Source organism: Fonsecaea monophora, assembly GCF_001642475.1.
Source record: "Fonsecaea monophora strain CBS 269.37 chromosome Unknown Scaff10, whole genome shotgun sequence".
NCBI lineage: Eukaryota > Fungi > Ascomycota > Eurotiomycetes > Chaetothyriales > Herpotrichiellaceae > Fonsecaea > Fonsecaea monophora.
In genome coordinates, this window is record NW_019173941.1 from 405433 (window position 1) to 417510 (window position 12078).

The window sequence follows — 12078 nt, forward strand, 5'->3', positions numbered from 1 at the left end:
CATAGTCTCTTCGTCAACAATTGCTTTTATCATTTGGTTCCCTGCCATATACAAAGGTCACATGCGCGTGTCGCATCTATCTATCGAGATTGGACACCCAGTCTAATCCAACCTCATTGTCTCTCCAAAGTGCCGTCTATCAGGAAGCCTTCGCAAGCTCGGCCTTGATCCATCCTACCAACCCCCCCTTTGCCACAATCTCCTGAAGATTCTCGGGAAATTCTCCAACCTTCTGCTCCCACCGTTCCCCATTTTCTCCTTCTTGTACCTCAATCGTGCTCCGGGAGATATCCCATGTCAGGGTCCAGCCTGTACGCCTGGTAGGCACCTTTTCTGGGAAGACAGTTCGAAGACGCTCCACCAAACGTGGCAGTTCTAGACACGGCAGTGCATTATTAATACCGTTCCGGACAAAAATGTTAGAGAAGCTGCCTGCCACAACAAGTGGGATGTGCCTGGCCAGAAGAGCTGTTGCGGCTTGCTCTCTCGACGAGCCAGTTCCAAAATTGAACCCTGAGACGAGAATGTCGTTGGGCTTTACGATCGACCTGAACTCCGGGTCGTAATTCTCCATGCAGACTTTTGCCATGTCTTCCGTCGTCATATCGTCTTGATAGGTATATTTGCCCGCATATATGTTGTCGGTGTCAAGATTGTCGGCATCGGCGAAGAGGATTTCACCGCTTATCTTGGCTGGGAAGCCTGGGAGGATTTTCGTGACTGCTTGGGCATCATCGTCGCCGGCTTGAGCAGTCGTCTGAACCCTGTCGATTAGAGACTCGAGCTGTTCAAGGGCGTTGTCGAGCTCGTTTTCGATTGTTGCAGGTTTTCCGGTGCCGTAACCGTGCTGTACGCCGTTATAGTTCTCCGGCACCTCGTAAACACCAGGACCTGAAAGAACGCCGTTCAGGACGCTGGCGGCCACGACTTCGGGGCTGCTCAGGTATGCATGGGCCACTTCTCGCCGTCAGTCGTCTGATATGCCACAAACACAATTGAAATAGTCAGAGAAGAACTCACGTCTTGATCCGAGACGGCCCTTGAAATTGCGGTTGGATGCGGAAACTCCCACCTCGCCATCCTCTAGCAGACCCGTGCCCTGTGTATCATTGGAGTTTAGCATAAATTTCACACAAAATTCCACAAGGGGAGCAGCGACTACTTACCAGTCCGATACACGGGCCACATGAGGGTGGGAGCACCGTGGCTCCAGCCTCAACCAAGGTCTGCCAGCTACCTTCACCCTCAGCAATAGCCTGCTCTCTGGCTGAAGCTGCTGCAATGTATAGCTTAACGCCGTCTGCAATTTTAGGAATCTTGCCGCCATTTGACTCGGCGGCAGCTTGAAATACCTTGGCTGCAGCCTTCAGATCCGAGCTTCGCGAGTTGGTGCAGCTTACGATGTATCCCTTGTTTACCTTGATGTTTTGTTTGGCGAGGTCATGCAGGGGTGTCGAGATTTTGACCGAGTTAGGTCCCGAGATGTAAGGCGACAGAGTAGAGAGGTCAAGGTAGAGTTTCTTTGCATAGTGCGCTCCGGGATCAGATCGAAGAGGGTTGGCAAATAGTTCGTCAACCATTTCGTGTGTAATTCGTTGTCGAGTCGTTCGATCTGGGAACATTGCTGCTTCTGTAGCCTTGTATCGGAGCCAACGTTCTAGTGTCGTATCCATCGGAAACTATACGAAGACGGATTAGACGGGCTCAGAAATGCAGACTGTAACTCAAAAAAGGTGCCATACCATTGCGGATGTTGCAGACCACTCAGTCGACATATTGCTGATAGTCAGACGGTCGTCCATGGGAATACTAGCCATGGTTTCCTCCGATCCCACAAATTCAACGCTGTGGTTCAGCACATCCAGTGGGAAGAGCCCACAAAGCGCAATGATAACATCCTTCCCGCGAACACCTGGGGGTAGTGTGCCGAGAAGATTCACTTGCACGACGGGGGGGCACTGGAACCAACTCTTCCCAGTGGCGAATATTCCGGCGGCGTCGGTCCTGACCAAGGCAACTCCCAAGCTTGCCAGAGCTCCGTACATGTTGCTGTGGCTGTCAGACCCAACGCATAGGGTTCCTGGCCAAACGAAAAGCTCTTCAACCTACACATCCATTAGCAAACTACGGGTTCCCGGTATGAATTCGACGCGGAGAAACTTGCCATAATTTGGTGGCCGATCCCATGACCTGCACCGAAAAAGTTGACGCCATGCTTTTTGCCAAACTCCTGTATCTGCTTGTACTTCTTCAAGTTACTGGGGCTTGTGTTCTGCACATCGTGATCAAGCGCAAAGACAAGCTGAGAAGGATCCTTGATCTTGGTGGCACCCGTGGACATGAATCTCATGGCCACAGGCCAGGTATTATCGTGTGTGAGGCATCTGTGAGGTCGAATCTGAACGTAGTCGCCGCTTCGGACAACCTTGCCCTTCGGAAGATCGACCGAATAGCGTTGAAGGATCTTCTCCGTCAGCGTTTGTGGGGATGTCACATTCTTTTCGGGCGCGATGTTGGGCAGCGGTGGCTCTTGGAAGTTCGTATGTAAGGTGGAAGCAGCTGTTGAGGAATAGCGACACGCGGGCTGGTTGTATCGGGGACGCTTAAGGCTTCGACAAGGGCTCGCGCGAATGAGCGATCGAGCCAAAGGGTCGGCAACGACGACCTGTATGAAGGAGATCAGTGTCTGCCAGATGTAGAACCTTTCATAACCAAAAAGAAATCACCTACCGCTCTATAAAACATGGTACGCCTAGCGCAGAGCGCAGCCCGCTGGCGATGACCAGTGTTGTAGATAAAAATCCGAAAGAAGTAATCAAATGAAATAAAAGATGTTAAAAATGCAAGTAATAACCAAGGTTCCTCCGCAGTCATGCAGGGTGGGTTTAAAAGCGGCGGGGCAGGTGGGCGTTGCCGTGAGTCTCGGCATCAATTTTTCTACTCGGTATACCTCGCCTGGAGCCGCTTGGTCGCCACACACTACCGAGTTTGACACTAGGAATTCGACAGAGTACATAGCTCTAATCAAGTCGCCAGCAATAATATCAGTGCCGGATGGTGTGAGCTTTGCCCCGACCACGTCCTTGACTGCTCTGACGCCCATCTATTGTGTCTTTCGTCCTTCCTTGGATTTGCCGACCTCGAGCACCAAAACCCACGAGTTCCATGTGGGTGGAGTTGTCCTTCTCCGAAGCTGCATAACGCTATGGACGTAATCCCCGAGTATCTGTTCCTGATCCTGGACCATAAGAGGAACTCTCGACTTCTGCAGGTTGCCAGAAACAACGTCTGCGGTTCTGCATCGCATCAAGTGTACGAGGGTTTCTGTGTTGCACTGGATGATGCCCCGGGGACAGAGTTGTTGAGGCTACTTCGCTTTAAGAATTCCTGCACCAGGGCCGTGATCCTCTGCACGCACAAGGGAGCTTCTAGCAGCAGTCAAAGTGAGGTTAAATGAAACCCAGAAAGGAAAGGCTGAAGGTCAGATTTGGAGAAAGCTCAGGAGGATCGTTTACAAGTAGTACTCAGGTACACCTTGCGTTGTCTGTGCTTGTCCCAATTCGGATACAGTCGACAGCCCATCACGTGTTGCACAGGAGGTAATGACGTAGCATTTCTACTCTCCGCAGTCCATTTCTTTGTCTCGCGCGAACCTGAGGACCGCAACCTTCCGAATCGTGTTTGATCGTTATCCCAGAGTCCACCTATTGCAACCGGGTTGAGAGTGAGCAAGCAAGCTTCGAACCACTCCTCAAAACAAGGGTTTCGTCCTTCTTCTTCACTTCCTTCCATTTAACAAGGACTCCATACCAGCCTACGTAGCTCTCTCCCCGCATTCCTGAGCTCCAGAATCAGCTCGCACGATATCGCATGTGGCAGCCCAAGCCCATGAAAGCTTTCGTATCCAACATGTTTCGCATGGTATGTTCAGAGTCCGGTGACAATTACTACTGCACCTATATACACCCAGTTCTTTCCCTCCCCTGTGATCAAAGCAACCCCCCCGAACACTCTAAGATTGTCAACGCATCAGGGAAAGAGAGGTAAATAGAAGATTCGAGCTAATCTAACCATTTCTATCGTCTCGAACCACCAGGCCAAGACCCTCGATGTGATTACCCTGTTCCACAAGCCCTCCCTCCCAGCGAGCGTGCGGGCGCAGACACTCCTGAAACAGGCCTCCGCGCAAGCCGCTCAGACCGCGACCGAAGACCAGGCCTCGGACCACTCGCACCAGAACAAAACCGTGACCCGAGACCCGTTCGAGCTGGAAATCACCGAGCAGCCGCCTACGCCGGACCAGCTGAAGAGCATCTTCGAGTATGTCGGCTCAGGTCGCGCGGCGGACCTGGTCAAGGGCGCCGCCAGCGAGAGTGATGCCCTGAGGAAGGTCAAGCAGGATGGGAGCCTGTTCACGCGCCCTGTCGTCGTGGATTGGAGTGCCGGGAAGGCCGTCATCGGGGATAAGGACAGCGAGATCTTGAAGCTGCTGAAGGCCGAGCAAAAGTGAGGAAAGGGGAGTGGTGGTCGATGACCGATGTCAAACGCCAGTCGTGGAGGAGACAAAACCTACGAGCTGCAGCCGGGAAGTTGAGCAAAGTCGAGTGATGGCGGTTATGGGACCACGGGAACTGTACAGGAAAACCTTCGAATCACAATTGGAAGTGGCCGACGACTACGGTTTGTCCTAGTGCTGTTGATAAAGCTCAATGGAGAGAAGGTTGGTGCAGAGGTGGTCGTTGCTATTGTTGATCCATGGACACAAGTGGCTTGCCTTCTCGACCTCTTCAAAAGTTCAATGGGTAGTTGCCTTGATGGAATGATATTGACACGATGGTTACGAATTTTAGATCTCCTTCCGGTCCCTGGATGCCCATGGCTGAGAGCACTCAATCTTAAAGGCTGGAGTGAAGGACTGAGATGAAGATCTGAGTGAAGATGATTTCGTGTTCCCGAATGCCTGACTCGCCTCGCACTGGCTCTGTTTACTTGGTTTGTGTAAGAGACGTGGAACCTCCCCGGATGCCAGGTCCTTTCCTGCCCCTCGCACGCCGAGTTGACGCTCCGACAGTCAGGCATGTCGCGCTGGTAGAGAAATCGGTTTCTAACCGCTGCAAAGCACGTCCCAGAGTCGTTTCGTCGGCATTGATGGTTGGCGCAAAGCACACACACCTGGTTTAGTCTATTCTCCTGCACACCAATACTCCGTCCTGATCCCCCTGCGCCATGGCCACGCAATCTTTACCAGAATGTTCACGAGCTAGGTCAGTTTGAAGTATCGGATTGCTGCTCTGATCCACCCAGTTGGGACGCAATCACAAGGTCAAGAACCTATTCGTATACCTTTTCCAAATTGGAGTTGCTTCCCCTGGTCTTGTCTTTGGATTGTTTGAGATTGCAGAGACGCTTCTGTTGTGATATTGCACGTCCGTCCTCTTGTCATATCTCCGCACTTCAGATTCTGCGCCGAGTTGTTCCACAGAGACGGGCCGGAATCACAACGTCATGTAAGCCCCTGAGTCCAGCGCGTAGGTCAGCCTGCTCTCAGATGTGGCCAAGGAGACAGAGACAACCCAGCTAACATCACAATATCAAATCAAGAGGTCGGGGTTGAGACCTTGGCACCAAGGAAGGCTGTGCAGAGAAAGGAGATCCACCCCCAGCTTCAAGTTCAGCCTGGCAACGAACACACAACTGCCTCCCTCCTTGTAAGTAAGAATCCGGACAGAATCGACAGTAAGTCTAGGTCCGGAGGCTGCTGGTGTCTTCATGTAAGGTACGACAGTCCGATTCGCGTTCGGCGCTGGCTGCGAGACGGAGAGCAGCCGGGAGAATGTCTGGTGGCTTCGCCCAAGCAGGGCTCTGCGGTCTTGAATGTCTTGGGCCCATTGGCGCTCGTGACACGTCCCCTACATGGACATTGAGACATGGCCCGAAAAAGTCTGCGATCTGGGCATCCAAGACTCTAATCAAGGGGTAAACACGATGAATCCGCATGGCTGTTTCGGAGTGTAAGGAACATGGGAAAGGGGATAGAAACAAGAGGCACGAGGGGATGTAGGCTTCGTCAAAGAAGTGGGATCTCTGAGGATCTCGCCGAGTCAACCAAGGCCGATAGCCTGGAAGAGGCCTTGTGAGCAACAGTGGTGACGTGTACCAGGAGGTAAGGAGCCATAATTGCTATCTGGGCACGATGCTCGGCGGCTGGGCAGTAGAAGCGGGATGGCGAGGGAGTGGTGGAGCGAGAGATAGCTGGAAAATGCAGGCTTCAGCTGCAGCATATGCTGTATGGAGCGATCGAGTGCGAGGTAGCGGCAATGAGTGAGTTATTCATGGTGTGAGAGACGGACAATGTGAACAATTGGAGAGGCTGGGAGTTGGTGTTTTACGCACTTTGGGTAACGGCAGACGCACAAGGTGCGTATCTAGCTGCATTCCGGAGTGCTGGGTTAAGGCATTCCTGTCAAGGGGGCCCCGCCAAGTCCCTCCAGCCCAGGCGTCATAGCCGCCAAGTTGCATACCTAAGGTACCGATGAGCTCACCTGGGAGCCTGGAGACCGCCCCAAGCTTCCGCCACGTCCCGGCTATGGTCGCGGCGTTGGGGGGGAGGCTGTCCTTGGGGCGTCGCAAGTCACGCAACGTGCATTCCCGAGATGCAAGACAAGACAAGGAACAACCGGACACAGGAATCAAAGAAAATCCACTCCACCCTGGTGACTATGTTATCCTTCGTGCATCTCCTCTGTCCTGCAAGTTCTTTCTCCGGTTCCTGACAAACTGACCAAAATTGTTCTGTACAATAGATTCGCTCTCCTACTCTCCCTTGCTCACCAAACCAACCTGTCACTCGCTATTCTGCTCCACCTTTTAACGGCTGCCCGCCTCGTCATCTGCGGATCTGGGATCTGCGGCAAGGATCAAGATCGCCCCCACGTCAACCAACCGAACCAATCCAACAAAGCGGCATCAATCACTTCTCGTATAGAAGAACAAATAGTTTTCCTGGTGATTCTTTGGCGATAAGGCGCAAGAGAGCCGTTCCTCCCTCAATTTCACCGCCTGCGCAAATTTCCTCGCGTCTCACAGCATCTCTCCCATCACAATGAAACCCTTTCGAAGAAGACAGAACCTGCATGTGGCGTTATCAGCGATACTAGTGGCGCAAAGTGCCCTTGCGATAGAGCTTGACATCTCCAGTACCGACTCAGTCAAAGCCGCCGCGAAAATTGTTGCGAATGAAATGGTGTCGTATTACACAGGCTACCGACCTGGAGATGTCCCTGGAAATCTTCCTGCTCCATACTACTGGTGGGAAGCTGGCGCAATGTTTGGAGCACTCATTGACTACTGGTACTTCACCGGAGACGACTCATTCAATGAGATCACGACCCAAGCCATGCTCCATCAAGTTGGCCCTGACAAAGATTTCATGCCACCCAACCAGACCAAGACTGAAGGGAACGACGACCAAGCCTTCTGGGGAATGGCCGCTCTCTCTGCGGCAGAGAACGTCTTTCCCAATCCTCCAGAAGACCAGCCACAATGGCTGGCTCTTGCTCAGGCCGTTTTCAACACGCAGGCAGCGCGATGGGATACGAGCTCGTGTGGAGGTGGACTGAAGTGGCAGATTTTTTCGTTCAATGGCGGGTACAATTATAAGAACACCATCTCCAACGGATGCTTTTTCAACATGGGTGCTCGCCTTGCGGTCTACACCGGAAACCAGACGTATGCCGATTGGGCAGATCGCATGTGGGACTGGGTTTCAGCAGTTGGGTTGCGAGACGCGGAGTACAACTTTTTCGATGGGAGTGATGATACTCTCAACTGCACCCAACTCGATCACATCCAATGGACATACAACGCCGGCACGTTTCTGGTTGGGGCAGCCAACATGTACAACTTCGTAAGTCGACCTTCCACGGTCATTCGACCTGTCTTACTGACCTTTTTCAACGCAGACAGGAGGTAGTCCGGTTTGGGAGGAAAGGATAAATGGGATCATCGGAAGGCTGAACGTCTTCCTGCACGACAATATTCTGAAGGAAGTTGCATGTGAAGGCGTCAATCCCGACGGGTCCGATACCTGTAATATCGATCAGCGCTCGTTCAAGGCTTACCTGGCTCGGTGGATGGCAGCAACTATGGTCAGAGCACCCTTCACGTATCCTCTCCTGAAACCCATCTTGGAAACAACGGCTGCAGCTGCAGCTTCAACCTGCACAGGAGGCATCAATGGCACTTCATGTGGAATGAAATGGTGGGTGGGCCAATTCGATGGCAGTACTGGGGTTGGTGAACAAATGTCAGCCCTGGAAGTCATTCAATCCAATCTGGTCACCCAGGTTGCTGGTCCCGTCACTCAAGACTCCGGTGGAACCAGTAAGGGAGATCCCAATGCTGGCACCACAAGCCCCATTGGTCCAGAGGATCTGAACCAAGAGAAGGTTACCACAGCGGATAAGGCTGGCGCCGCGATCTTGACTGTTATGTTGATTTTCTTCATTGTGGGAGGCGCCTGGTGGATTGTTCTTTAGACCTCAGATTGTTGTGTTCGACACGACCAGCATTGCTTGCGAAAGCTAGACAGCGGAGGACATACGCTATGATTTGGCGAACTGCATCACCACGGCGTTGCGCTGCCTGAGATTGGCGGCTGTGGATTTGTTTGTGTCTAGCAAGGATGGTTAGATGCTTGGGGCATACTGGAGAATGTTTGCAACCCCGAGCTGAAGAGGCGTCTTAGGGAAGCTGGCATTCCCTCTCATGAGAAAGAATTTGCCGACGCCCAGGGAGGAGTTGGTGGTCCAGCATTCGGCAATGGGCGTTCGGGGAACAGCAACAATCCATCCAAATCTGCGCAAATCTCATGCGAGCGCGGGTAACTGGGGGTACTTTCAACGTATTGTTTGCAGAATTTTGTACAGATGGCTTGGTCCAAGATCGCCTCCCAGATGCAATGGACAGAATTTTACTTCCCTTCCGCTTGTGCTCGTCTCATCTGCTCCCGAATACTCCCTCTATCCGTTCCCTCTTCTGCTTCTTTTCTTATCCTGTCGGCCTTTTCCTTCTTCTCAGCTTCCGCGGCGACAATCCATACCGGTTTATCTGATTTGGAATATTCGATTAATTTGGAGACGAACTCTTCGTTGTTCTTGAGCCGTTGTTCTCGCAGTTCGAGATTGCGCTTTTGGAGATCGGGGTTGAAGCGTTTGAAGACTTCGCCCTCCGCGGGTGTTACGCTGAGGCACGCATGTCAGATACCGTGGCATCTCAAGCACACACATCATCTGAGCGAGGCAATAGCTGGGAGACAACGAGGAAGTCGGCGGGTGAGGTCAAGTCTTACTAGTACATCAATGCTGGACCTCCAGCGCAGCAGAGCACCAAGCTAGGGTAGCGCAGAGACGTCAGCATGAAATCAGTCGGAGGAAAAAGTTGGACTCACACTCCGGCCATTTTAGTGTACATCCATCCTCGTGAAGCCATTGTGGTTGAACTTGTCTTCTCGACCGTCGTTCAACGGGGCCGTTCGAGGGAAACTGTGGACGCCTTGGTCCTGGCTCAATTACAACACATTCGCCGAGAAATCATTGGATGGTGATTGGAACAGGACGGTAAGCAGACACAAAATCAACGAAACCACGGTCTGCAATGGTCTGCACCTGAAATAGATGAGGTTAAAGGTGCGGGCGTCGCGGTCGAGGTTCATGATGCATCACCATTTCTTTGTACTTGGCGGGCTCTGATTGGCGAGTGAGCTCAACCACCACTTTTCGATTTAGGGGTTTGCAGGGGGGGCCACGCGCATCCCCTAGCACTGACAAGCAGGATTCAAGGCCGTGGATCCATATTGTACTCGTACGAAAACACGGGAGTTGATGAGTCTAGGCTACACTGAAAGCTGGCCACAAACAACGTCGTCTGAGCCATTTAGGTTGTCGCTAAGTGCAATCAATTCGAATCAGAGAACCATATGTGCCATGATACGAGGAGATCCAAGTCAACATGGGGTGAAGTGCGCCATTAATGCACGATTGTTCGGCAAACCGAGGCAGCGATCAGTGCGCAAATCGTGCAGCCTGGCGGTCTAACTCTGCACAAAGTTGCGAATACTAATCCTAGTAATGAACAAGTGGTTCTGATGTAAGGTCGCCTAGAGCACAGCCTCTTTTTACTTGGAAGGCCGAAGACAAGCCATCATCCGTCAGCCGGAATCTGAAGGTGGTGGTGGGTGGTAATTAACTAGTAAATTGCCACATCCTCCGAACCCGTGTTCTTGGGAATATTTAGTAGTTGTACGTGACTTGAGTAGGTACTGGGCAGTGAGTCCTTGTATTTCGTTATTCAATTCTCCTGGAGTTGGGTGACTACAAGTATTTGACTGCGCCGTTATCTATCACGTGCTTGCGCTGGTGAACTGAAACAAGTTGGTGGCGCTGCTGCTCGTCTCAGAAATCCAGAATCCCTGGTCGGGGCCCGGCCTCTTCCCAGCATCGGTGGTGCGCTTGTCGCAGGTCCAAGCGCCAGATTTACCAGCCCTCGTCAGCTTTGCACTTCCAACCTCCGTCTCAATCTATCTTTCATCCCCATCAGCATCCCAAGACTCTCAACCTCATCCAAGAACTTGTTTCTCTACGCACATTACTCCGATCTGTCGACCGTTGTCACCATCTAGGCACCCCTGAAACCCCCTATTACCGACTTCGTCCCTTTCTCAATCCTACCTCATCCCTCTCCCAGACCAGCACTATCAAAATGGCTTCAGAAGCGCCTTACGATCCCTATATACCTGCTGGCGGACAAGGCGGCGCACAGCCGGCCAGCAACCAGAGAACAGCTGCCTTGCAAGCGGTACGTGATTGATGGCCCAGATGCCAGGGCATACGAAAGACGATATTGGGGTTGAGTGACGGTCGATCTTGCCGGCTGCAGTGTCGCAGATGGATCTTATGTTGCGAATTCCATCAGCGCACGCTGGCTGAAACCCACCGAGTCGAACGCTGTCAACTGCCATAGATTCATCGTTGAAATGATAGGATCTTATCCAATCTCGACTCGCCATCCTCATCCTCTGGTTGGGCTGAAAGCTGACATGTTCATCTCACAGCAAATCGATGATACCGTCGGTGTTATGCGTGAGAATATCAACAAGGTATCGCAAAGAGGCGAGCGACTGGACTCGCTGCAAGATAAGACCGACAACCTCGCCGTTTCCGCACAGGGCTTCCGCAGAGGGGCAAACCGAGTCCGAAAACAGATGTGGTGGAAGGACATGAAGATGCGCATGTGTTTGATCGTCGGCATCATCGTGCTACTCATTGTCATTATTGTCCCAGCAGGTATGCCTCTTCCCCTCGCTTCGTATGCATTACGCGAGTGCTAACTTGCTTTTTCAGTGGTCGCCACACGATAAACGCACAACCCCTTTTTGAACGACACCTGCCTTCTTTTTACTTGGAACATTACGACAGCACAGTCTTCCCAACGTTGGAGGAAACACGTGAAAGCGAGAACAACAGCGAAAGCGAAAGCGTGAACGAGAGCTCTTTCTGAACAGTGCTCGCAAGCAGCGCGCTTATGGCGGGACGATAGGATGGGATGGAGCTACACTTGTTACAATAATGCACACTGGGCTTTTTTCCCCTTGTCAGTTGGGCGTTCAATAAAATGGATTCTGCCATGAGTTCTGCGATTGAATCCCTGCAATGTTTTATCTTGCTGATATCCCGAGGGAAGATTATTCGTGCAGGCTCACTTATCAGTTTTCCCCAGTACTCGCACAATAGGCAAGGCAACTTCAGAAGCCGTCTAAGGATGATCCCGTCATCTATAAAACACTTCCAGCGCAATTTCAAAGCCTTCACTGCGTTCTTCGCGAGATACGACTTTTGAGCAAAGAATCTCGACTGGGGTAGGCTCGAGTAAATTTTTCAACGCCTGCACAGTTGGAAGAGCACAGTCCAGGTCCGCTAGATAAAGAAACGAGTGCTTGCAAATGACGATCGGCCTCTTCAGGCTAGAATGCCAGTGCCATGCGTTCATCATGCAGCAAGGCGGCGAAGAGAATTTTCCAGA

General features: G+C 52.0%; 5 protein-coding genes across 5 annotated transcripts; 3 read left to right on the forward strand and 2 right to left on the reverse strand.

Moving 5' to 3' along the window:
- Window positions 1-139: 139 nt before the first annotated feature.
- On the reverse strand, window positions 140-2745 carry AYO21_02409 (homoaconitase; the record flags this gene model as incomplete). The annotated part of the gene is made up of 7 exons (XM_022652388.1): window positions 140-957; window positions 1021-1099; window positions 1167-1679; window positions 1743-2055; window positions 2110-2190; window positions 2247-2665; window positions 2731-2745. 7 exons carry the CDS (start codon window positions 2743-2745, stop codon window positions 140-142), a joined length of 2238 nt encoding a protein of 745 aa, XP_022515424.1.
- Window positions 2746-3909: 1164 nt separating this feature from the next.
- On the forward strand, window positions 3910-4510 carry AYO21_02410 (hypothetical protein; the record flags this gene model as incomplete). The annotated part of the gene is made up of 2 exons (XM_022652389.1): window positions 3910-3921; window positions 4097-4510. 2 exons carry the CDS (start codon window positions 3910-3912, stop codon window positions 4508-4510), a joined length of 426 nt encoding a protein of 141 aa, XP_022515425.1.
- Window positions 4511-7102: 2592 nt separating this feature from the next.
- On the forward strand, window positions 7103-8537 carry AYO21_02411 (hypothetical protein; the record flags this gene model as incomplete). Its single annotated transcript, XM_022652390.1, has 2 exons — window positions 7103-7906; window positions 7962-8537. 2 exons carry the CDS (start codon window positions 7103-7105, stop codon window positions 8535-8537), a joined length of 1380 nt encoding a protein of 459 aa, XP_022515426.1.
- Window positions 8538-8971: 434 nt separating this feature from the next.
- AYO21_02412 (hypothetical protein) lies at window positions 8972-9489 on the reverse strand (the record flags this gene model as incomplete). The annotated part of the gene is made up of 3 exons (XM_022652391.1): window positions 8972-9242; window positions 9350-9391; window positions 9449-9489. 3 exons carry the CDS (start codon window positions 9487-9489, stop codon window positions 8972-8974), a joined length of 354 nt encoding a protein of 117 aa, XP_022515427.1.
- Window positions 9490-10758: 1269 nt separating this feature from the next.
- Window positions 10759-11416, forward strand: AYO21_02413 (hypothetical protein; the record flags this gene model as incomplete). The annotated part of the gene is made up of 3 exons (XM_022652392.1): window positions 10759-10854; window positions 11111-11342; window positions 11400-11416. 3 exons carry the CDS (start codon window positions 10759-10761, stop codon window positions 11414-11416), a joined length of 345 nt encoding a protein of 114 aa, XP_022515428.1.
- Between the last annotated feature and the right edge of the window lie 662 nt (window positions 11417-12078).